At 40.4% G+C, this 22,625-nt stretch overlaps 1 protein-coding gene across 5 annotated transcripts in view; it reads left to right on the top strand.

The window, feature by feature from the left end:
- The window catches only part of LOC124176153 (RNA pseudouridylate synthase domain-containing protein 2-like), an 86,795-nt gene extending 75,809 nt beyond the window's left edge, over positions 1 to 10,986 (top strand). For all 5 annotated transcript variants that reach the window (XM_046557050.1, XM_046557053.1, XM_046557052.1 and 2 more), the window contains 3 exons: positions 3,730 to 3,817; positions 7,996 to 8,172; positions 8,965 to 10,986. In XM_046557050.1, coding sequence (XP_046413006.1) covers positions 3,730 to 3,817; positions 7,996 to 8,172; positions 8,965 to 9,717 — 1,018 coding nt within the window. In that variant the 3' untranslated portion in view covers positions 9,718 to 10,986. The remainder of the gene's footprint in view (positions 1 to 3,729; positions 3,818 to 7,995; positions 8,173 to 8,964) is intronic.
- Positions 10,987 to 22,625: the final 11,639 nt, after the last annotated feature.

Here is a 22,625-nt window from a genome sequence, read left to right as displayed (position 1 = left end):
GAGCTGTTGCGTGAAGTCGTTTCGCACTCTTCGAAGTGCGCTTAATGCAGCAAACTTTCCTCGATGTTAATTAACATATGCATGAATCGATAAACGCGTTTCAATACCTGCGCACTCGCATGCACGTATCGCCTGTTTGTCAAGGTTAAACTCGTTTCCAGGTATCGTCGTGGCATCGTCGATACCCGCGATTGAAAAGATTGGTTAATTTATTTGCAAACCGCGAATTAGCGCGCGTGACGATAATCCGCGTGACGATAATCCGGTCGAGTGCCTCGTTAATCGCGTTGGCCTCTGCGCGATGCGAAATTTGAAGAAATCTGCCGTAGTATCCTGCGGAAGAAAATCCTGGGATAAATCAGAGGGGGTTCTAAAGTAATTGTCAAGGGTGGAAACGACGAGGTGATAAAGAGACGAGGAAAACGGTACGCGATTCGTGAAATAACAATCTTACGCGTCTGCGGAAAAGATCGAGGAAAATTATTATTTTTATTATTATTATTATTATTATAGATAGGGAAAAAACGTCGAGGATTCGTTTCGTCGACGAGGCGAAAACGAAATTTTCTTTACAACGGCGAAGACGTTGAGTTATACCGGTTATCGGTACCTGGAGTGAAAATTATCAACAGCGGACACCTTCGAGAACGGAAACCTTGTCCGCTGTTGAGAAGTGTCCGCTATTCGAAAAATGGTTAGTTTTTTATTTTTCATGCTACAAATTTATTCCAGGCAGTATCCTCGCGTCTGTTATCAAGGGATATATTTTCCATCAGAGGCAATGCTTTTCTACCAGGGATTTCTAACGTGTCCGTTAAGAGCATCTTCACCGTATACCTTATAATTCCGAGGAATCATTTTAATTATTTGATTTTATGCCAAGAGACGAAAAACGCCGAGGATCTTGAGTGTATAATATAATTAACACGGATTACGTTAACGCCTTCCACCGTCCTTCGTCGATCAGTTGATCTCCAGCCGCGTTCGAGGTAATTTACTCAGTTGTTTTTTCTTCATTTTTCTCTCTCATCCTCAGTCTTTTTTTTTTTTTTTTTTCATTATTTTTATTACGCGCAAAAACGACCCTCAAGCTTTGAGTTCGACGCGGATTCGACGACAAGTTTTTATTTTTCTAAAAAGGATTATTTTCAAACTTGATTCTTAATTCCGTGCAGTACGGAATGACTGTATATTAGCGCTGCGAATTGAGATTTTTTTTTACCGACCCGAGGCCATCCCCCGGTGTAATCGCGGTGAGAAAAAACTTATACGCCCGCTTTCGAGGAACGTAATATGTCATTCCACGTTTTCGAATAATTTCACGAACAAATCCCCCCGCGGACAGACAGGGTAGGGGAGGGGGGAGGGGATGGGAGGGTGGGATGAGACAAAAACCCCTCGGGACTTGCGAGGGTTTATGCATACACATACTGCGCTTACAGATATTCTCGAAGAATGTATTTATTCGCCGCAAGGCAACCGTATCACATGCACGGTGGGCGGGTTTTCACCCATCGCAAATTATTCGCATCGTATTTTTCGCAGATTTTTTCAAGTTCTTTGAAAATTTAACTCAAGTGTATTTATTTCCCATTCTCTGACAAGTTTTGTTTTTTTTCATTCAAATAACTTTACACGTGACTTTAATGTATGTTGGATATTTCGAACATTTAAAAATCTGTTTTGTAAAATTTTTGTTGAATTTTAAATAGTATTGTACGTTATTTAAGTTTTGTAATTTTTCTTGTATAATGAATTATAGTCGGACCGTTGTTTTCCTATCCGCGCGGTTATGATATAATCGCGGAGTATAGAATTATGATTGTAATTGAATACCGAAATTTGGAATTTGCCAAAATCAGTAAAGAAAACACGAATTACTAACGGCGAAGGCGTTTCATAGCGGGAATCTGCTATTGAACAAATCAACACCCGACGCGCTCGTAAAAAAATACACTTACCTCGGTCTTCCATACGCGTGTCGGCTTTAAAGCTCAAGTATTCATCAACGTAGGTATATAGGTTTGTAGTGGCCGCCTCGTTTCCAACCAATTTCAGCAGCATTTCGTATGGTTCTCTGTTTTTACCGATTAAATATCATAGAGCGAGTCTGCAAAGAGCCCTCTTTAAGTAAAATGGAACAAAAATATAAAACATGCACCTACATAATAACATATACATAAACAGGTGTAATGTACGCTTAAAACGCTAAACGGTGACTTCTGCATTACATCGAATCTCGAAGATGCACCCCAAGTCCAGAAAAGAACCCTGCAACCGAAAGGAACGATGGAAATTTTGTTCATTTGATATTCGAATAAATTTTTTTTTTTTTAATCCGCTTCTAGTTTCATGCTCATTTGAAAATGGAAAGAAAAATTTCATCGGACTTTTTCGAATTTCTCGTCTTGAAAGTTTATTTTTCGTAACAAGGCAGGTGACATATCCGTGCAACTGCACACGGTCTTCTCTATTTTAGTTACATTTGTGTACCCGAATACGGAAGAGTAAGGCACAGGCAACTTTCTCAGCATACGGTTTATCTAATTTCACCTTGGACAGAGACAAGAGAGAATATAATTTTTTTCCTCGCACAAGACCAGCCTTTAGTATCTACCTATAAAACGCAAAGTCGTGCGACCCCAGAGAAACAACCTTTATGTACGTGTATCGAATGGCTCTTGGGTAATCGCAGGAGCATGACCGGTATAGGGATCGTATATAAGCTATGGTGAAATATATTGAAAGGTAAAAGGAGGCAGCTTCGCGTTTGATCAACCCGCGAGACCTGCAGGAACCTCATCTGTGCTGGTTGGACCCTGAAATTTGAAAACGAAAACCTGACCCCACATAATTCTATGCTTCGTTGGTTTTTAATTTTTTTTTTTTCCTACATCCTCCTCGTATTTCCCAAATAGGATTCTTACTGATCGGTACACTAACGTCACGGATATCAAGTGAGTAATGCCATGCAGGAAAATACAACAAGTTGATGTTCATTTGTTGTCCTAACTTCAATTTTTATGCCCGTTCCCTTCGATGAAAAAAATTGGAGCATTCATTCATTCACTCATTTAGTTTACATCACATTATATTCACATCTGCAGGGTGTTAGAATCGTATAACCTCCCCCCTCCTCTATTTCCGGCTTCACGGCCCCTTCTAATGTTGAACCTGTGATTTGTTTTTTCTCCAACCTGCGAGGAATAAATTCATTCTGAAAAGAATGAGAAATCATATGATATTATCGCCTGTAATCATATAGTTCAGCTTTAAACTACAAAATTTATAATTATGTATATGTATATATATATATTATAAATTTATAAAAATGATTCGCTCTTCGTTCCCATATCCCTCAAATTTTCGCTCTCTCCTCCGCTCACATCGATTCCCCGCGCTTAATTAATAATAAATTAATTTTTTTTTTTTTCTTTTTGTTTCAATTGTCTAACAATACTCATCCTTGGTATATAGGTATATACCCATATACGTTGAAAATTCACCAAAATGATAAAGAACAACACGTATGTACGCATATATGTATGTATATAGAGAAATTGACGAATACATGAATATAGACATATCCTTATAAGCACAGGCCAACCTGTGACACGTATATATGTATCTGTATATAACCTATCGTATAATTGTTGCTATTATGTGCAAAGGTCGCGTAGCTCGACTAAACAAAGCCATGTTAAGCTGGTTACGATTGGTGTGTTGCAGACACGAGGTGCCGGTCACCTCGGAGCCGATCACTGTGGTGCACATGGACGAAGACTTGGTCGTGGTCAACAAGCCCGCATCTATCCCTGTAAGTGGTGTACTGCTAGAACTGTACTGCCAATCTGTCTCTCACTCTCGCTCTCCTACCATCTATACCTGTATATATATATATATATATAGTATATATACACACACACATATACATACATAAATATAAATGCATACAAAAATATATATATATATATGTGCGTGTGTGTGTGTACATCTCACTTTTTTCACGCCTCTATTCTTCAATACTTTTTGCCTGTAAATATTCACCCCAATGTCTTCCGATGTACCTAGATACATGCGCGTGCACATGTGTATCTTCGAATTTTCCTTATTTCTCATGTATGCATATTGATGTAAATAAGTATTTTATAAAGAGAAGATGACAGCGATAAGGTAACCGGAAGGTGATTATTTACTTTGTAAATTGGGATAACATTGGAGAGACTTACAATTAGTTACGATTCAATTTTTCGATTCAATTCTTCCAGAACAATCGATTTTTCCGACTCGTTGACAGTAATTGAATATCTTAGCCCCGAAGAACACGGTATTGAATCACTTTAATTCGATTTGGAATCGATCGTATCGTTTCACTAGTTTGGAGTTGTTCCATTAGACTTTACAGGTCATGTATTCTTTAAATTTTAGGGTTTCGAGATCTGAGGAAAAGAGGCCAACAGATTATCGTCTTATCAAAAGAAAAAAAAAAAACAAACTGCAAACACTTTTTCCATATTTATTCGCAAAGACGTACGATTTCCTTTGTGACATCCTTCAATTCTTGAGTAAATATATAGGGAAAATTTTTTGCTAAAAACTTTGTCCGCAATCTTTTTCCTTGGCGGAGAGGAAAATCGGAATCGACACGCTGCGAGTTTAGTCGAATTTCAATGCTTTGTGATTCGTGAAAATAATGACTGTTGTTCATGCCAAACCCGGTATCCTTGAGAATAAAGTTGAATTACTTGTTTTTCTTACGTATATATACACTTACGTTCTCGCTTAATCGTGCTAAGAATTCAAATGCGACACGCATCATCCAGCCTCGAACGTATGAACGCGATGAACAGATTATTTTACCGATTTCCTCAAGTGTATAAATAAGCGGTTAGCTACTCGCTAATAAACAAATATCCGAACGTCGCGGTTCAGGGTTAACGGGTGGCTCAGGTTTTCCCGAACGGTAAAAGGAAAAAGGAGTTATAATAAAATGCGCAAAAATTGAGCATTGAGCTATAGTCACGAATTTATTAAATACGTATACAAACTTTTTCCGTTCCCGGTTATTTTAGAACGAGCTTTCCTCGGACGGTTACGTAACCAACCGAACTGCTGTTAACACGCGACTTGTCTTTTCAAAGCATCGCGGATGCTACCTTCTAAACTTATAGTTTTAAATTTAGTTCTAAATGTAGTCGCGGCGCGAACAAACGATTCGTGACTTCGCACTGGCTGCCTGCATGCGTGTTCAACCTTTGAAGTCTGCTATTACTGGCTTCTCTGGGTTCGATTGTCAATCCTGTAGATCCCTCGTCCAACACTTTATGGAAGATGGCTCAAGTCCGCAGATCGCCGCCTCTTTCAGGCTACACCCTTCGGCCATTCGTAATTTTATACGCGATGTTTACAGTGAAATATGATTTTTCAGTCTCCCGAAAAATTTTCACCGTTATCTCTTTTCGGAAGAATTCTGAGAGACGATTTAAAAAGCAGAAGGAGCCACTCGAGCTAAGCTTTTGTACACATCCTACCCACACGTACAGGGATTTTGCCGCAGCAGCCGTGTGACGTTCGAAATACATATTTGCAATTTTTTATTCTTCTCAATCTTCTCTCCACTTATTTCCTTCAAAATTCTTTCCGCGAATTCTCGCCGGATCGGATATTACATACATAAAATTTGCCGTGCAAACATTACTATATACACATATTTTACCTTAACCCGGGGTAACCTGCGCGTGCCTCTCTTCCTTTCTCGCTCTCTCTCTCTCTCTTTCTCTCTCTCTCAAGGCTATCCGGTCTTTTTGAAAGTATAATTTTGACACAACTTATCTGTCTGCCCGTGTAACATGACCAACGCATTTCTCGCACAGAAACCACGTTATTATTTATTAATTAAAGTCCTCTGCAGAGTTCTTTAGTCAATGCTCTGCATATCGCATGGCGGTAACTTACATAGATTATTATTTATTTGTTTATTTTTTGTGTAAAAAGCTTGCACGACACTCGTGTGTTGGAAACTCGTTATATTTTTTCTGATGCTCTTTCATCCAACTTCGATGTTGCGAAAAACTCAGTAGCTGAAACGCCACTTTGAACAACTTGTCGATTTTTCTCTCACGTTTCATTTCTATACTTTTAAATATAGTTACTATAGAGCCTCGACTGCTTACGATTAGTCTTTTCCCTTTGATATTTTTATCTGGACACTAACGCGACATGTGTGTTTTTAATTAACAAAACGAACTACAAAGGTTACCTGCTGCTGTGTTGCTCGGTTGTTTTTTTCTTTTTTAATAAGTTTTATTTTTAGGTTTAAATCCTTCGTCTTCCTTGTTCTCTGTTATTCTGTTTGTTTTTCTTCTTTATCTTCTCAGACTCTATTCTCTTGATCAATTACTGCGGATTATATAACATTCCCCGTACCGTAGCAGTGCTTCTGTATTTTATCGATCGTCAGCTGTCTTACTGTAATTGCAATACATCCTGCCTGCCGTAAACGCCACAAAGAGATTTTAACGCGTCTCAGCGACTTCGGGAATCTCTTTGAAAGATCTATATGCATACAGTCACCGTTGTCTGGATATTGAGTCTTATATACTACTACGACTTACTCCTCTCCTTGAGATCTTGCGCCTTATTGATCGCGCCATGCATACCTGTGCAATAAATTTTAATTAACTAATCCGAAAACGGCTTCTCTGTGTAAAAATTATGCGATCAAAGCCAAGAAAACGTAACAACGCACATCTCTGGATTATTTTCTCTCTTCACTGTCGCCGTCTTTTTTTTTTCGTCCTCATTTTTCCATTGACTGTTTTTTCTTAATTTTTTTCTTCTGGTTTCTAATTACGTTTCATTGCTAGTCGGAGCCTTGCCCGCTCCTCAAGCTTACGTGAAGAAGACAGTTACGGGCAGAAAATTGGGTAAAATTGTATTACGCGAAATATTGCAAGGCGCACACCTACGTATAAGTATGAACATTGCACACAGACGTATAATAGTCGCCATGACGAGGACGGACTTGGTCCTTGACTCGCATTCGCGTTATGTGTCTCACTAGATGTGTCTTTTCGCTCTCTCTAAATTACCGGTTAATTGTCTCTCGACGTTTCCTGCGGCCAAACAATTTTGTTGTTCACCCTTTCGTCGGAATTAATTTTACCCCCCGCACGTAGTGCTGACGGGGGACGACGTATTCCGAGGATGATGTTGTTTTGCCAGAAAGGGGGGTAATCTCCGGTTTTTATATATGACAATAAACAAACAGGTATATCCTGTATTAAAATTCTAACACGCTCTCGTTATTTTCTAATGGATTTATTATCACACCGACTTGGCGTTTATCCTCCCCTCTCATTCTATTCATTATCACGGTATTATCACGCGATATTGATATCGCTTCAGTATGATATCATCATGTCTCGCTAAGGGTGTACATAATACAAAGGTCTTCGTTTTGAATAACGAGTGTTCCTTCAAAATGTTGTATACTTTATTAGTATGTTCTCTATCAATTGGGTAAAGTCTTCGATTTGTCGGGTGGTTTTCCAAATATCTAACTTGAATTACGACGCGAGCTGCTTTCCTGTTTACAGATTCTCTCATATGTATACACGTATGTACATTTGTTTATGCCTTTCCTTGCACTACAGCGTGTACGCAGCGTAGCACTAAAACCTAAATGTTGATTTGATGCGCAATATGCAGATTTTCATTTTCAGTCGAGAAAATAAACACGGTTTTCGTCAAGAAAATTTCGGAACCTTTGTGTAGAGACCAAAAGACGAATAAATCATCGAATTAATAAATTATTCGGCATGAAACTATCAATGGATTGTGATCGATGATTATTCGTCTAATATCCTTCAGAGTTCTAACTCTCATTTGTTTGAGTGTTATTTGAAACTTATATTACAATAAATCTGCCGATAATCTTCTATGTAGTAAGCGATATTTTTCGAGCCATGTAAAATAATTGAAATGCAATTATAGGTACATCCTTGCGGGCGGTACCGGCACAACACGGTCGTGTTCATCCTGGCCAAGGAGTACAACCTGAAGAATCTTCGCACCATTCACAGGCTTGACAGATTAACCAGTGGAATTTTACTCTTTGGACGAACGCCGAAGAAAGCTAGACAAATGGAGCATCAAATTAGAAATAGACAGGTTTGCAAAGAATCAGTATAAAGAGATAGTCTGTAACAAACGCTATTATACTATGCAGAATAATGTCTGGTAATCCATACGCACGGATAATGTAAAAAAAAATATGTGTAATAGAAAAACTACGTCCAACTGCACTGATCGCCTGATTACATGTAATTATTGTTCTCATATGCCGTTATCTCGTACGCCACCAACAGTTATTAGATTTCTCCTTCGATATACTCGGGGAACTTCGTTAATTATCATGCATTACAAAACCGATACAATCGTACACGGGGAGAATGGATAAACGTTGCGGAATATATCTGTGTACGTAAAACGGGGCAATAATTACATTGTCCATTTCTTATCCGTAAAATCAAATGAGATTTCGTGTAAAATCTTGCTTTCGTAAACTTGATGATTTTTTTACAGTTTGAGTCCCATTTTATGATGGAATGAAGAGTGGGCTGAGTTTTAGAATTTTTTCAATGTTTTCATTGAATTTCGGTGTTTGCAAATCTGGGAAATTCAAAAGGAGCCGACCACAGGCCGCAGCTTAGCTTGGGCTTCCGAATTAATTGAAATATTTGAATATATTAAATAATTCACCAAAGTCGAGGCGAGTTTGCTTGGAACAAAATCTAATCGAAGGTAGAACACAGTTTGGTAATGTTAGAAAAGTTATTAGTATCACCGAGTATTTGAGACAAAAACTTAACTACGGCGAGGTGAAAGGCTTCATGGATCAATCACTCCGAATTGTAAGGCAGGCTCCTATGATTAAAAAATTTTTCTATTTTCCCCCCTCAGGTTCACAAAGAATATGTCTGCCGTGTTGACGGTGAGTTTCCGGAAGATGAGGTAGTCTGCGCGGAACCGATCGAGGTGGTATCGTACAAGATCGGAGTCTGCAAAGTGTCGGAGAAGGGCAAGGATTGCGTGACAACGTTCAAGCGGTTAAGTTTTAACGGAAAATCATCGGTGGTACTGTGCAAACCGCAGACAGGTCGCATGCATCAGATCAGAGTGCACCTTCAGTACCTGGGGTACCCGGTCGTCAACGATCCTCTCTACAACCACGTTGTATTTGGTCCGATGAAGGGAAAGGGTGGGAACATCGGAAAGACGGACGAAGAACTGGTCAAGGATTTGATTGGTATTCACAATGCCGAGAACTGGCTGGGGATGGACGGAGACTCCGAAATGAGTCTGTTCAAACCGAAACTCGATATCGAGGACCAGGTATTAGCCACGAACGACAAGGACGCCGCCTCGCCTTCCTCCTCACCCAGCCCACCCGAGGAGGACCTGAAAGCCCTCAAAGTCACAGTCGGAACACAGACTGGGTCGGAACCTCCGGACTCAAGTTTTGCAAATGAAAAAGTAACGACGGATCCCCACTGCTACGAGTGCAAAGTGAAGTACAGGGACCCGAAACCCTCCGATCTTGTGATGTACTTGCATGCGTGGCGTTATCGCGGTCCAGGTTGGGAATACGAAACACCTCTGCCCGCCTGGGCAGGCACGGATTGGGGAAGAGAGTCGCCAGCTACCGAGGATTGATGACGATATTTTTATTACTCTGTATTTTGACCTGAACAGTTTCAAGAATATTCTTTTCAATATCCTTATACCCCGTGCCTTCCATATTCGTTGTGAGCCAGGTGTTAGTCTAATGCCTCCCACGTACGGAACTCGATTTTCAATTACGCGAGAAAAGTGGCGATATTTGAGTCCGGCTAATTTGTGGGGGAGGACGTCGTTTTCCCAACAATCAGCATAATCTTCCCGTACCTCGAGTAAGAGGTAAATATGATCAGCGAGCTTACCATATCGTAGATTCATTATCGATAATGAATAATGCAAAGAAAATTGAATATTACAATTTATCGTTTGTTTCGTCGTTCGCGTACTTAGCCACTTAATTTTATTTTATTTTCATTTTTCTCCCTTACTCATTATACTTTTACCATGCAATTTGTTACCCGTATTAATAAATGAGTCGACTATTGTTATTATTACTTATTAATATTACTGTTATCATCAACCATTCGCTGGTAGAATATTACTAATTATCATTGTAATTGTTTATTCTACAAAACTGTCGAGTGGATAGTTTTAATCAATTCAATATACGCAAAGCAATGTAGAACACTTTGAATTCTGAGACAATATATCAAACTATATTTTCTCAACTCAATTACATTATACCATTGCTTATTTAGACACCGAAATTCTCTGCATTCGAGATTCATTATAGTCATTTAAGAAAGAATAATATCAAAAACAAATAAGAAATGGACTTGGAAAAGAAAATGAGTAACAGTAAAATATAAATATCGAATGGAAATCTATACATATGCAGGTATACATTGTAGATCATACGGTATATTAAGAGATTTAAAGAGATTTAAAAAGAAAAGATGATGAGAAAATTCTTTTGAACCACTATAATGAACACCTATCACAAAAGACAGTGTGCGTGCTTACTAATCCGTAAATAATATAATTGAAATGCAACTGCATGTAACGATACGTATATCATACTTTATTTAAATACTAACGATATTTATATGCGAAAAAGACAGTCCATTTATTTGGCATAAAACTAGACATCAAGTCTGCTGTTGTAAGTGAGGCGAGAGCTTTTGTACATACTGTATTCCTACGCATATTATTATGGCATAATATTATGGATTGTATTCAAGCGATATACGTGTATGATACTATGATATATTATATCAATGTTATTATTGTATCGTGCGGTAGTCAGCATAAAAACGTTAGAATTAGTGACTTTTATTGTATAATAAAGCCCAAAATGAATGAAAATTTGTCTAAGCCCGCTCAATGTCCTCTTAAGATGTGGAAATGATTTCTTTCCGTTTGCTGTACAGACATCGTTTGAATAATAATCTGTCGCAATGAAAAAAAAAAATATGTGTCGAGGGCATACCGATACCGGTTTCATTTTTGATGTTTATTTCATTTCTGTCATTGCAACACTGTAGTTAACTGAAGAACATAAAGACGGATACCCCTGGGTAAATTTTTGTGACCAGTTTTCGGTAGAGGAGTGAGCCCAGGTGGGCCTGGAAGAGTGGGAGTGTTCTGCTCTAGCGACTCTACCTAACGAGCTGACACCGACATTCGTAGCAACCAAAGAAGTGTCAATATGAAAGCTTGAGATTGAGTCGGTACAAAGTGAGTACATAAGACTTATTTTCGGCTCCACAAATGAAGGAGAAGTAAGGCTAACCCCTTTGCATTTTTGCCGAAAATTTTCACGATTTTGAAAAGTGCTGCAATAAGTTTATTCATGCACTATTCGGACGTAATTTTGCAAAAGAAATTGATTGGGCGCAGTCCCAATACGCTGCGATGAACGCATCAAAAGTTACAGCCAAAAAACGGAAGCCTGTGTTTTCGACATTTTTCAGCAGGTGCTTTTTCCCTCGGCATTTCTCTCCTGTTGATCTCACGCTCTTTTCGCTGCGTTTTCTGAGTTCCTGAGGGTCCAATTAGTCAGGTGAGGGTCATTTGAATCGAATCTGAGACCAAAAATTTTCGGCTCCAAAAATGAAGAAAAAGTAAGGCTAACCCCTTTGCATTTTTGCGGAAAATTTTCGCGATTTTGAAAAGTGCTGCAATAAGTTTATTCATGCACTATTCGGACGTAATTTTGCGAGAGAAATTGATTGGGCGCAGTCCCAATACGCTGCGATGAACGCATCAAAAGTTACAGCCAAAAAACGGAAGCCTGTGTTTTCGACATTTTTCAGCAGGTGCATTTTCGCTCGGCATTTCTCTCCTGTTGATCTCACGCTCTTTTCGCTGCGTTTTCTGAGTTCCTGAGGGTCCAATTAGTCAGGTGAGGGTCATTTGAATCGAATCTGAGACCAAAAATTTTCGGCTCCAAAAATGAAGAAAAAGTAAGGCTAACCCCTTTGCATTTTTGCCGAAAATTTTCGCGATTTCCAAAAATGCTGCAATAAATTCTTTCATGCACTATTCTGACGTAATTTTGCGAGAGAAATTGATTGGGCGCAGTTCCAATACGCTGCGATGAACGCATCAAAAGTTACAGCCACAAAACGGAAGCCTGTGTTTTCGACATTTTTCAGCAGGTGCATTTCCGCTCGGCATTTCTCTCCTGTTGATCTCACGCTCTTTTCGCTGCGTTTTCTGAGTTCCTGAGGGTCCAATTAGTCAGGTGAGGGTCATTTGAATCGAATCTGAGACCAAAAATTTTCGGCTCCAAAAATGAAGAAAAAGTAAGGCTAACCCCTTTGCATTTTTGCCGAAAATTTTCGCGATTTCCAAAAATGCTGCAATAAATTCTTTCATGCACTATTCTGACGTAATTTTGCGAGAGAAATTGATTAAGCGCAGTTCCAATACGCTGCGATGAACGCATCAAAAGTTACAGCCAAAAAACGGAAGCCTGTGTTTTCGACATTTTTCAGCAGGTGCATTTTCGCTCGGCATTTCTCTCCTGTTGATCTCACGCTCTTTTCGCTGCGTTTTCTGAGTTCCTGAGGGTCCAATTAGTCAGGTGAGGGTCATTTGAATCGAATCTGAGACCAAAAATTTTCGGCTCCAAAAATGAAGAAAAAGTAAGGCTAACCCCTTTGCATTTTTGCCGAAAATTTTCGCGATTTCCAAAAATGCTGCAATAAATTCTTTCATGCACTATTCTGACGTAATTTTGCGAGAGAAATTGATTAAGCGCAGTTCCAATACGCTGCGATGAACGCATCAAAAGTTACAGCCAAAAAACGGAAGCCTGTGTTTTCGACATTTTTCAGCAGGTGCATTTTCGCTCGGCATTTCTCTCCTGTTGATCTCACGCTCTTTTCGCTGCGTTTTCTGAGTTCCTGAGGGTCCAATTAGTCAGGTGAGGGTCATTTGAATCGAATCTGAGACCAAAAATTTTCGGCTCCAAAAATGAAGAAAAAGTAAGGCTAACCCCTTTGCATTTTTGCCGAAAATTTTCGCGATTTCCAAAAATGCTGCAATAAATTCTTTCATGCACTATTCTGACGTAATTTTGCGAGAGAAATTGATTAAGCGCAGTTCCAATACGCTGCGATGAACGCATCAAAAGTTACAGCCAAAAAACGGAAGCCTGTGTTTTCGACATTTTTCAGCAGGTGCATTTTCGCTCGGCATTTCTCTCCTGTTGATCTCACGCTCTTTTCGCTGCGTTTTCTGAGTTCCTGAGGGTCCAATTAGTCAGGTGAGGGTCATTTGAATCGAATCTGAGACCAAAAATTTTCGGCTCCAAAAATGAAGAAAAAGTAAGGCTAACCCCTTTGCATTTTTGCCGAAAATTTTCGCGATTTTGAAAAATGCTGCAATAAGTTTATTCATGCACTATTCGGACGTAATTTTGCGAGAGAAATTGATTGGGCGCAGTCCCAATACGCTGCGATGAACGCATCAAAAGTTACAGCCAAAAAACGGAAGCCTGTGTTTTCGACATTTTTCAGCAGGTGCATTTTCGCTCGGCATTTCTCTCCTGTTGATCTCACGCTCTTTTCGCTGCGTTTTCTGAGTTCCTGAGGGTCCAATTAGTCAGGTGAGGGTCATTTGAATCGGATTTGAGACCAAAAATTTTCGGCTCCAAAAATGAAGAAAAAGTAGGGCTAACCCCTTTGCATTTTTGCCGAAAATTTTCGCGATTTCCAAAAATGCTGCAATAAATTCTTTCATGCACTATTCTGACGTAATTTTGCGAGAGAAATTGATTAAGCGCAGTTCCAATACGCTGCGATGAACGCATCAAAAGTTACAGCCACAAAACGGAAGCCTGTGTTTTCGACATTTTTCAGCAGGTGCATTTTCGCTCGGCATTTCTCTCCTGTTGATCTCACGCTCTTTTCGCTGCGTTTTCTGAGTTCCTAAGGGTCCAATTAGTCAGGTGAGGGTCATTTGAATCGAATCTGAGACCAAAAATTTTCGGCTCCAAAAATGAAGAAAAAGTAAGGCTAACCCCTTTGCCTTTTTGCCGAAAATTTTCGCGATTTTGAAAAGTGCTGCTATAAGTTTATTCATGCACTATTCGGACGTAATTTTGCGAGAGAAATTGATTGGGCGCAGTCCCAATACGCTGCGATGAACGCATCAAAAGTTACAGCCAAAAAACGGAAGCCTGTGTTTTCGACATTTTTCAGCAGGTGCATTTTCGCTCGGCATTTCTCTCCTGTTGATCTCACGCTCTTTTCGCTGCGTTTTCTGAGTTCCTGAGGGTCCAATTAGTCAGGTGAGGGTCATTTGAATCGAATCTGAGACCAAAAATTTCCGGATCCAAAAATGAAGAAAAAGTAAGGCTAACCCCTTTGCATTTTTGCGGAACATTTTCGCGATTTTGAAAAGTGCTGCAATAAGTTTATTCATGCACTATTCGGACGTAATTTTGCGCGAGAAATTGATTGGGCGCAGTCCCAATACGCTGCGATGAACGCATCAAAAGTTACAGCCAAAAAACGGAAGCCTGTGTTTTCGACATTTTTCAGCAGGTGCATTTCCGCTCGGCATTTCTCTCCTGTTGATCTCACGCTCTTTTCGCTGCGTTTTCTGAGTTCCTGAGGGTCCAATTAGTCAGGTGAGGGTCATTTGAATCGAATCTGAGACCAAAAATTTTCGGCTCCAAAAATGAAGAAAAAGTAAGGCTAACCCCTTTGCCTTTTTGCTGAAAATTTTCGCGATTTCCAAAAATGCTGCAATAAATTCTTTCATGCACTATTCTGACGTAATTTTGCGAGAGAAATTGATTGGGCGCAGTTCCAATACGCTGCGATGAACGCATCAAAAGTTACAGCCACAAAACGGAAGCCTGTGTTTTCGACATTTTTCAGCAGGTGCATTTCCGCTCGGCATTTCTCTCCTGTTGATCTCACGCTCTTTTCGCTGCGTTTTCTGAGTTCCTGAGGGTCCAATTAGTCAGGTGAGGGTCATTTGAATCGAATCTGAGACCAAAAATTTTCGGCTCCAAAAATGAAGAAAAAGTAAGGCTAACCCCTTTGCATTTTTGCCGAAAATTTTCGCGATTTCCAAAAATGCTGCAATAAATTCTTTCATGCACTATTCTGACGTAATTTTGCGAGAGAAATTGATTAAGCGCAGTTCCAATACGCTGCGATGAACGCATCAAAAGTTACAGCCAAAAAACGGAAGCCTGTGTTTTCGACATTTTTCAGCAGGTGCATTTTCGCTCGGCATTTCTCTCCTGTTGATCTCACGCTCTTTTCGCTGCGTTTTCTGAGTTCCTGAGGGTCCAATTAGTCAGGTGAGGGTCATTTGAATCGAATCTGAGACCAAAAATTTTCGGCTCCAAAAATGAAGAAAAAGTAAGGCTAACCCCTTTGCATTTTTGCCGAAAATTTTCGCGATTTCCAAAAATGCTGCAATAAATTCTTTCATGCACTATTCTGACGTAATTTTGCGAGAGAAATTGATTAAGCGCAGTTCCAATACGCTGCGATGAACGCATCAAAAGTTACAGCCAAAAAACGGAAGCCTGTGTTTTCGACATTTTTCAGCAGGTGCATTTTCGCTCGGCATTTCTCTCCTGTTGATCTCACGCTCTTTTCGCTGCGTTTTCTGAGTTCCTGAGGGTCCAATTAGTCAGGTGAGGGTCATTTGAATCGAATCTGAGACCAAAAATTTTCGGCTCCAAAAATGAAGAAAAAGTAAGGCTAACCCCTTTGCATTTTTGCCGAAAATTTTCGCGATTTCCAAAAATGCTGCAATAAATTCTTTCATGCACTATTCTGACGTAATTTTGTGAGAGAAATTGATTGGGCGCAGTTTCAATACGCTGCGATGAACGCATCAAAAGTTACAGCCAAAAAACGGAAGCCTGTGTTTTCGACATTTTTCAGCAGGTGCATTTTCGCTCGGCATTTCTCTCCTGTTGATCTCACGCTCTTTTCGCTGCGTTTTCTGAGTTCCTGAGGGTCCAATTAGTCAGGTGAGGGTCATTTGAATCGAATCTGAGACCAAAAATTTTCGGCTCCAAAAATGAAGAAAAAGTAAGGCTAACCCCTTTGCATTTTTGCCGAAAATTTTCGCGATTTCCAAAAATGCTGCAATAAATTCTTTCATGCACTATTCTGACGTAATTTTGCGAGAGAAATTGATTAAGCGCAGTTCCAATACGCTGCGATGAACGCATCAAAAGTTACAGCCAAAAAACGGAAGCCTGTGTTTTCGACATTTTTCAGCAGGTGCATTTTCGCTCGGCATTTCTCTCCTGTTGATCTCACGCTCTTTTCGCTGCGTTTTCTGAGTTCCTGAGGGTCCAATTAGTCAGGTGAGGGTCATTTGAATCGAATCTGAGACCAAAAATTTTCGGCTCCAAAAATGAAGAAAAAGTGAGGCTAACCCCTTTGCATTTTTGCCGAAAATTTTCGCGATTTCCCAAAATGCTGCAATAAATTCTTTCATGCACTATTCTGACGTAATTTTGTGAGAGAAATTGATTGGGCGCAGTTTCAATACGCTGCGATGAACGCATCAAAAGTTACAGCCAAAAAACGGAAGCCTGTGTTTCCGACATTTTTCAGCAGGTGCATTTTCGCTCGGCATTTCTCTCCTGTTGATCTCACGCTCTTTTCGCTGCGTTTTCTGAGTTCCTGAGGGTCCAATTAGTCAGGTGAGGGTCATTTGAATCGAATCTGAGACCAAAAATTTTCGGCTCCAAAAATGAAGAAAAAGTAAGGCTAACCCCTTTGCATTTTTGCCGAAAATTTTCGCGATTTCCAAAAATGCTGCAATAAATTCTTTCATGCACTATTCTGACGTAATTTTGTGAGAGAAATTGATTGGGCGCAGTTTCAATACGCTGCGATGAACGCATCAAAAGTTACAGCCAAAAAACGGAAGCCTGTGTTTTCGACATTTTTCAGCAGGTGCATTTCCGCTCGGCATTTCTCTCCTGTTGATCTCACGCTCTTTTCGCTGCGTTTTCTGAGTTCCTGAGGGTCCAATTAGTCAGGTGAGGGTCATTTGAATCGAATCTGAGACCAAAAATTTTCGGCTCCAAAAATGAAGAAAAAGTAAGGCTAACCCCTTTGCATTTTTGCGGAAAATTTTCGCGATTTTGAAAAGTGCTGCAATAAGTTTATTCATGCACTATTCGGACGTAATTTTGCGAGAGAAATTGATTGGGCGCAGTCCCAATACGCTGCGATGAACGCATCAAAAGTTACAGCCAAAAAACGGAAGCCTGTGTTTTCGACATTTTTCAGCAGGTGCATTTTCGCTCGGCATTTCTCTCCTGTTGATCTCACGCTCTTTTCGCTGCGTTTTCTGAGTTCCTGAGGGTCCAATTAGTCAGGTGAGGGTCATTTGAATCGAATCTGAGACCAAAAATTTTCGGCTCCAAAAATGAAGAAAAAGTAAGGCTAACCCCTTTGCATTTTTGCCGTAAATTTTCGCGATTTCCAAAAATGCTGCAATAAATTCTTTCATGCACTATTCTGACGTAATTTTGCGAGAGAAATTGATTAAGCGCAGTTCCAATACGCTGCGATGAACGCATCAAAAGTTACAGCCAAAAAACGGAAGCCTGTGTTTTCGACATTTTTCAGCAGGTGCATTTTCGCTCGGCATTTCTCTCCTGTTGATCTCACGCTCTTTTCGCTGCGTTTTCTGAGTTCCTGAGGGTCCAATTAGTCAGGTGAGGGTCATTTGAATCGAATCTGAGACCAAAAATTTTCGGCTCCAAAAATGAAGAAAAAGTAAGGCTAACCCCTTTGCATTTTTGCCGAAAATTTTCGCGATTTTGAAAAGTGCTGCAATAAGTTTATTCATGCACTATTCGGACGTAATTTTGCGAGAGAAATTGATTGGGCGCAGTCCCAATACGCTGCGATGAACGCATTAAAAGTTACAGCCAAAAAACGGAAGCCTGTGTTTTCGACATTTTTCAGCAGGTGCATTTTCGCTCGGCATTTCTCTCCTGTTGATCTCACGCTCTTTTCGCTGCGTTTTCTGAGTTCCTGAGGGTCCAATTAGTCAGGTGAGGGTCATTTGAATCGAATCTGAGACCAAAAATTTTCGGCTCCAAAAATGAAGAAAAAGTAAGGCTAACCCCTTTGCATTTTTGCCGAAAATTTTCGCGATTTCCAAAAATGCTGCGATAAATTCTTTCATGCACTATTCTGACGTAATTTTGCGAGAGAAATTGATTGGGCGCAGTTCCAATACGCTGCGATGAACGCATCAAAAGTTACAGCCACAAAACGGAAGCCTGTGTTTTCGACATTTTTCAGCAGGTGCATTTCCGCTCAACATTTCTCTCCTGTTGATCTCACGCTCTTTTCGCTGCGTTTTCTGAGTTCCTGAGGGTCCAATTAGTCAGGTGAGGGTCATTTGAATCGGATTTGAGACCAAAAATTTTCGGCTCCAAAAATGAAGAAAAAGTAAGGCTAACCCCTTTGCATTTTTGCCGAAAATTTTCGCGATTTCCAAAAATGCTGCAATAAATTCTTTCATGCACTATTCTGACGTAATTTTGCGAGAGAAATTGATTAAGCGCAGTTCCAATACGCTGCGATGAACGCATCAAAAGTTACAGCCAAAAAACGGAAGCCTGTGTTTTCGACATTTTTCAGCAGGTGCATTTTCGCTCGGCATTTCTCTCCTGTTGATCTCACGCTCTTTTCGCTGCGTTTTCTGAGTTCCTGAGGGTCCAATTAGTCAGGTGAGGGTCATTTGAATCGAATCTGAGACCAAAAATTTTCGGCTCCAAAAATGAAGAAAAAGTAAGGCTAACCCCTTTGCATTTTTGCCGAAAATTTTCGCGATTTCCAAAAATGCTGCAATAAATTCTTTCATGCACTATTCTGACGTAATTTTGTGAGAGAAATTGATTGGGCGCAGTTTCAATACGCTGCGATGAACGCATCAAAAGTTACAGCCAAAAAACGGAAGCCTGTGTTTTCGACATTTTTCAGCAGGTGCATTTCCGCTCGGCATTTCTCTCCTGTTGATCTCACGCTCTTTTCGCTGCGTTTTCTGAGTTCCTGAGGGTCCAATTAGTCAGGTGAGGGTCATTTGAATCGAATCTGAGACCAAAAATTTTCGGCTCCAAAAATGAAGAAAAAGTAAGGCTAACCCCTTTGCATTTTTGCGGAAAATTTTCGCGATTTTGAAAAGTGCTGCAATAAGTTTATTCATGCACTATTCGGACGTAATTTTGCGAGAGAAATTGATTGGGCGCAGTCCCAATACGCTGCGATGAACGCATCAAAAGTTACAGCCAAAAAACGGAAGCCTGTGTTTTCGACATTTTTCAGCAGGTGCATTTTCGCTCGGCATTTCTCTCCTGTTGATCTCACGCTCTTTTCGCTGCGTTTTCTGAGTTCCTGAGGGTCCAATTAGTCAGGTGAGGGTCATTTGAATCGAATCTGAGACCAAAAATTTTCGGCTCCAAAAATGAAGAAAAAGTAAGGCTAACCCCTTTGCATTTTTGCGGAAAATTTTCGCGATTTTGAAAAGTGCTGCAATAAGTTTATTCATGCACTATTCGGACGTAATTTTGCGAGAGAAATTGATTGGGCGCAGTCCCAATACGCTGCGATGAACGCATCAAAAGTTACAGCCAAAAAACGGAAGCCTGTGTTTTCGACATTTTTCAGCAGGTGCATTTTCGCTCGGCATTTCTCTCCTGTTGATCTCACGCTCTTTTCGCTGCGTTTTCTGAGTTCCTGAGGGTCCAATTAGTCAGGTGAGGGTCATTTGAATCGAATCTGAGACCAAAAATTTCCGGCTCCAAAAATGAAGAAAAAGTAAGGCTAACCCCTTTGCATTTTTGCGGAAAATTTTCGCGATTTTGAAAAGTGCTGCAATAAGTTTATTCATGCACTATTCGGACGTAATTTTGCGAGAGAAATTGATTGGGCGCAGTCCCAATACGCTGCGATGAACGCATCAAAAGTTACAGCCAAAAAACGGAAGCCTGTGTTTTCGACATTTTTCAGCAGGTGCATTTTCGCTCGGCATTTCTCTCCTGTTGATCTCACGCTCTTTTCGCTGCGTTTTCTGAGTTCCTGAGGGTCCAATTAGTCAGGTGAGGGTCATTTGAATCGAATCTGAGACCAAAAATTTTCGGCTCCAAAAATGAAGAAAAAGTAAGGCTAACCCCTTTGCATTTTTGCGGAAAATTTTCGCGATTTTGAAAAGTGCTGCAATAAGTTTATTCATGCACTATTCGGACGTAATTTTGCGAGAGAAATTGATTGGGCGCAGTCCCAATACGCTGCGATGAACGCATCAAAAGTTACAGCCAAAAAACGGAAGCCTGTGTTTTCGACATTTTTCAGCAGGTGCATTTTCGCTCGGCATTTCTCTCCTGTTGATCTCACGCTCCTTTCGCTGCGTTTTCTGAGTTCCTGAGGGTCCAATTAGTCAGGTGAGGGTCATTTGAATCGAATCTGAGACCAAAAATTTTCGGCTCCAAAAATGAAGAAAAAGTAAGGCTAACCCCTTTGCATTTTTGCCGAAAATTTTCGCGATTTCCAAAAATGCTGCAATAAATTCTTTCATGCACTGTTCTGACGTAGTTTTGTGAGAGAAATTGATTGGGCGCAGTTTCAATACGCTGCGATGAACGCATCAAAAGTTACAGCCAAAAAACGGAAGCCTGTGTTTTCGACATTTTTCAGCAGGTGCATTTTCGCTCGTCATTTCTCTCCTGTTGATCTCACTTTCTTTTCGCTGCGTTTTCTGAATTCCTGAGGGTCCAATTAGTCAGGTGAGGGTCATTTGAATCGAATCTGAGACCAAAAATTTTCGGCTCCAAAAATGAAGAAAAAGTAAGGCTAACCCCTTTGCATTTTTGCGGAAAATTTTCGCGATTTTGAAAAGTGCTGCTATAAGTTTATTCATGCACTATTCGGACGTAATTTTGCGAGAGAAATTGATTGGGCGCAGTCCCAATACGCTGCGATGAACGCATCAAAAGTTACAGCCAAAAAACGGAAGCCTGTGTTTTCGACATTTTTCAGCAGGTGCATTTTCGCTCGGCATTTCTCTCCTGTTGATCTCACGCTCTTTTCGCTGCGTTTTCTGAGTTCCTGAGGGTCCAATTAGTCAGGTGAGGGTCATTTGAATCGAATCTGAGACCAAAAATTTTCGGCTCCAAAAATGAAGAAAAAGTAAGGCTAACCCCTTTGCATTTTTGCCGAAAATTTTCGCGATTTTGAAAAGTGCTGCAATAAGTTTATTCATGCACTATTCGGACGTAATTTTGCGAGAGAAATTGATTGGGCGCAGTCCCAATACGCTGCGATGAACGCATCAAAAGTTACAGCCAAAAAACGGAAGCCTGTGTTTTCGACATTTTTCAGCAGGTGCATTTTCGCTCGGCATTTCTCTCCTGTTGATCTCACGCTCTTTTCGCTGCGTTTTCTGAGTTCCTGAGGGTCCAATTAGTCAGGTGAGGGTCATTTGAATCGAATCTGAGACCAAAAATTTTCGGCTCCAAAAATGAAGAAAAAGTAAGGCTAACCCCTTTGCATTTTTGCGGAAAATTTTCGCGATTTTGAAAAGTGCTGCAATAAGTTTATTCATGCACTATTCGGACGTAATTTTGCGAGAGAAATTGATTGGGCGCAGTCCCAATACGCTGCGATGAACGCATCAAAAGTTACAGCCAAAAAACGGAAGCCTGTGTTTTCGACATTTTTCAGCAGGTGCATTTTCGCTCGGCATTTCTCTCCTGTTGATCTCACGCTCTTTTCGCTGCGTTTTCTGAGTTCCTGAGGGTCCAATTAGTCAGGTGAGGGTCATTTGAATCGAATCTGAGACCAAAAATTTTCGGCTCCAAAAATGAAGAAAAAGTAAGGCTAACCCCTTTGCATTTTTGCGGAAAATTTTCGCGATTTTGAAAAGTGCTGCAATAAGTTTATTCATGCACTATTCGGACGTAATTTTGCGAGAGAAATTGATTGGGCGCAGTCCCAATACGCTGCGATGAACGCATCAAAAGTTACAGCCAAAAAACGGAAGCCTGTGTTTTCGACATTTTTCAGCAGGTGCATTTTCGCTCGGCATTTCTCTCCTGTTGATCTCACGCTCTTTTCGCTGCGTTTTCTGAGTTCCTGAGGGTCCAATTAGTCAGGTGAGGGTCATTTGAATCGAATCTGAGACCAAAAATTTTCGGCTCCAAAAATGAAGAAAAAGTAAGGCTAACCCCTTTGCATTTTTGCGGAAAATTTTCGCGATTTTGAAAAGTGCTGCAATAAGTTTATTCATGCACTATTCGGACGTAATTTTGCGCGAGAAATTGATTGGGCGCAGTCCCAATACGCTGCGATGAACGCATCAAAAGTTACAGCCAAAAAACGGAAGCCTGTGTTTTCGACATTTTTCAGCAGGTGCATTTTCGCTCGGCATTTCTCTCCTGTTGATCTCACGCTCTTTTCGCTGCGTTTTCTGAGTTCCTGAGGGTCCAATTAGTC

The sequence above is a fragment of the Neodiprion fabricii genome, chromosome 2 (assembly GCF_021155785.1).
Source record: "Neodiprion fabricii isolate iyNeoFabr1 chromosome 2, iyNeoFabr1.1, whole genome shotgun sequence".
Lineage (NCBI taxonomy): Eukaryota > Metazoa > Arthropoda > Insecta > Hymenoptera > Diprionidae > Neodiprion > Neodiprion fabricii.
This window is presented reverse-complemented; position numbering and strand designations above follow the sequence as displayed.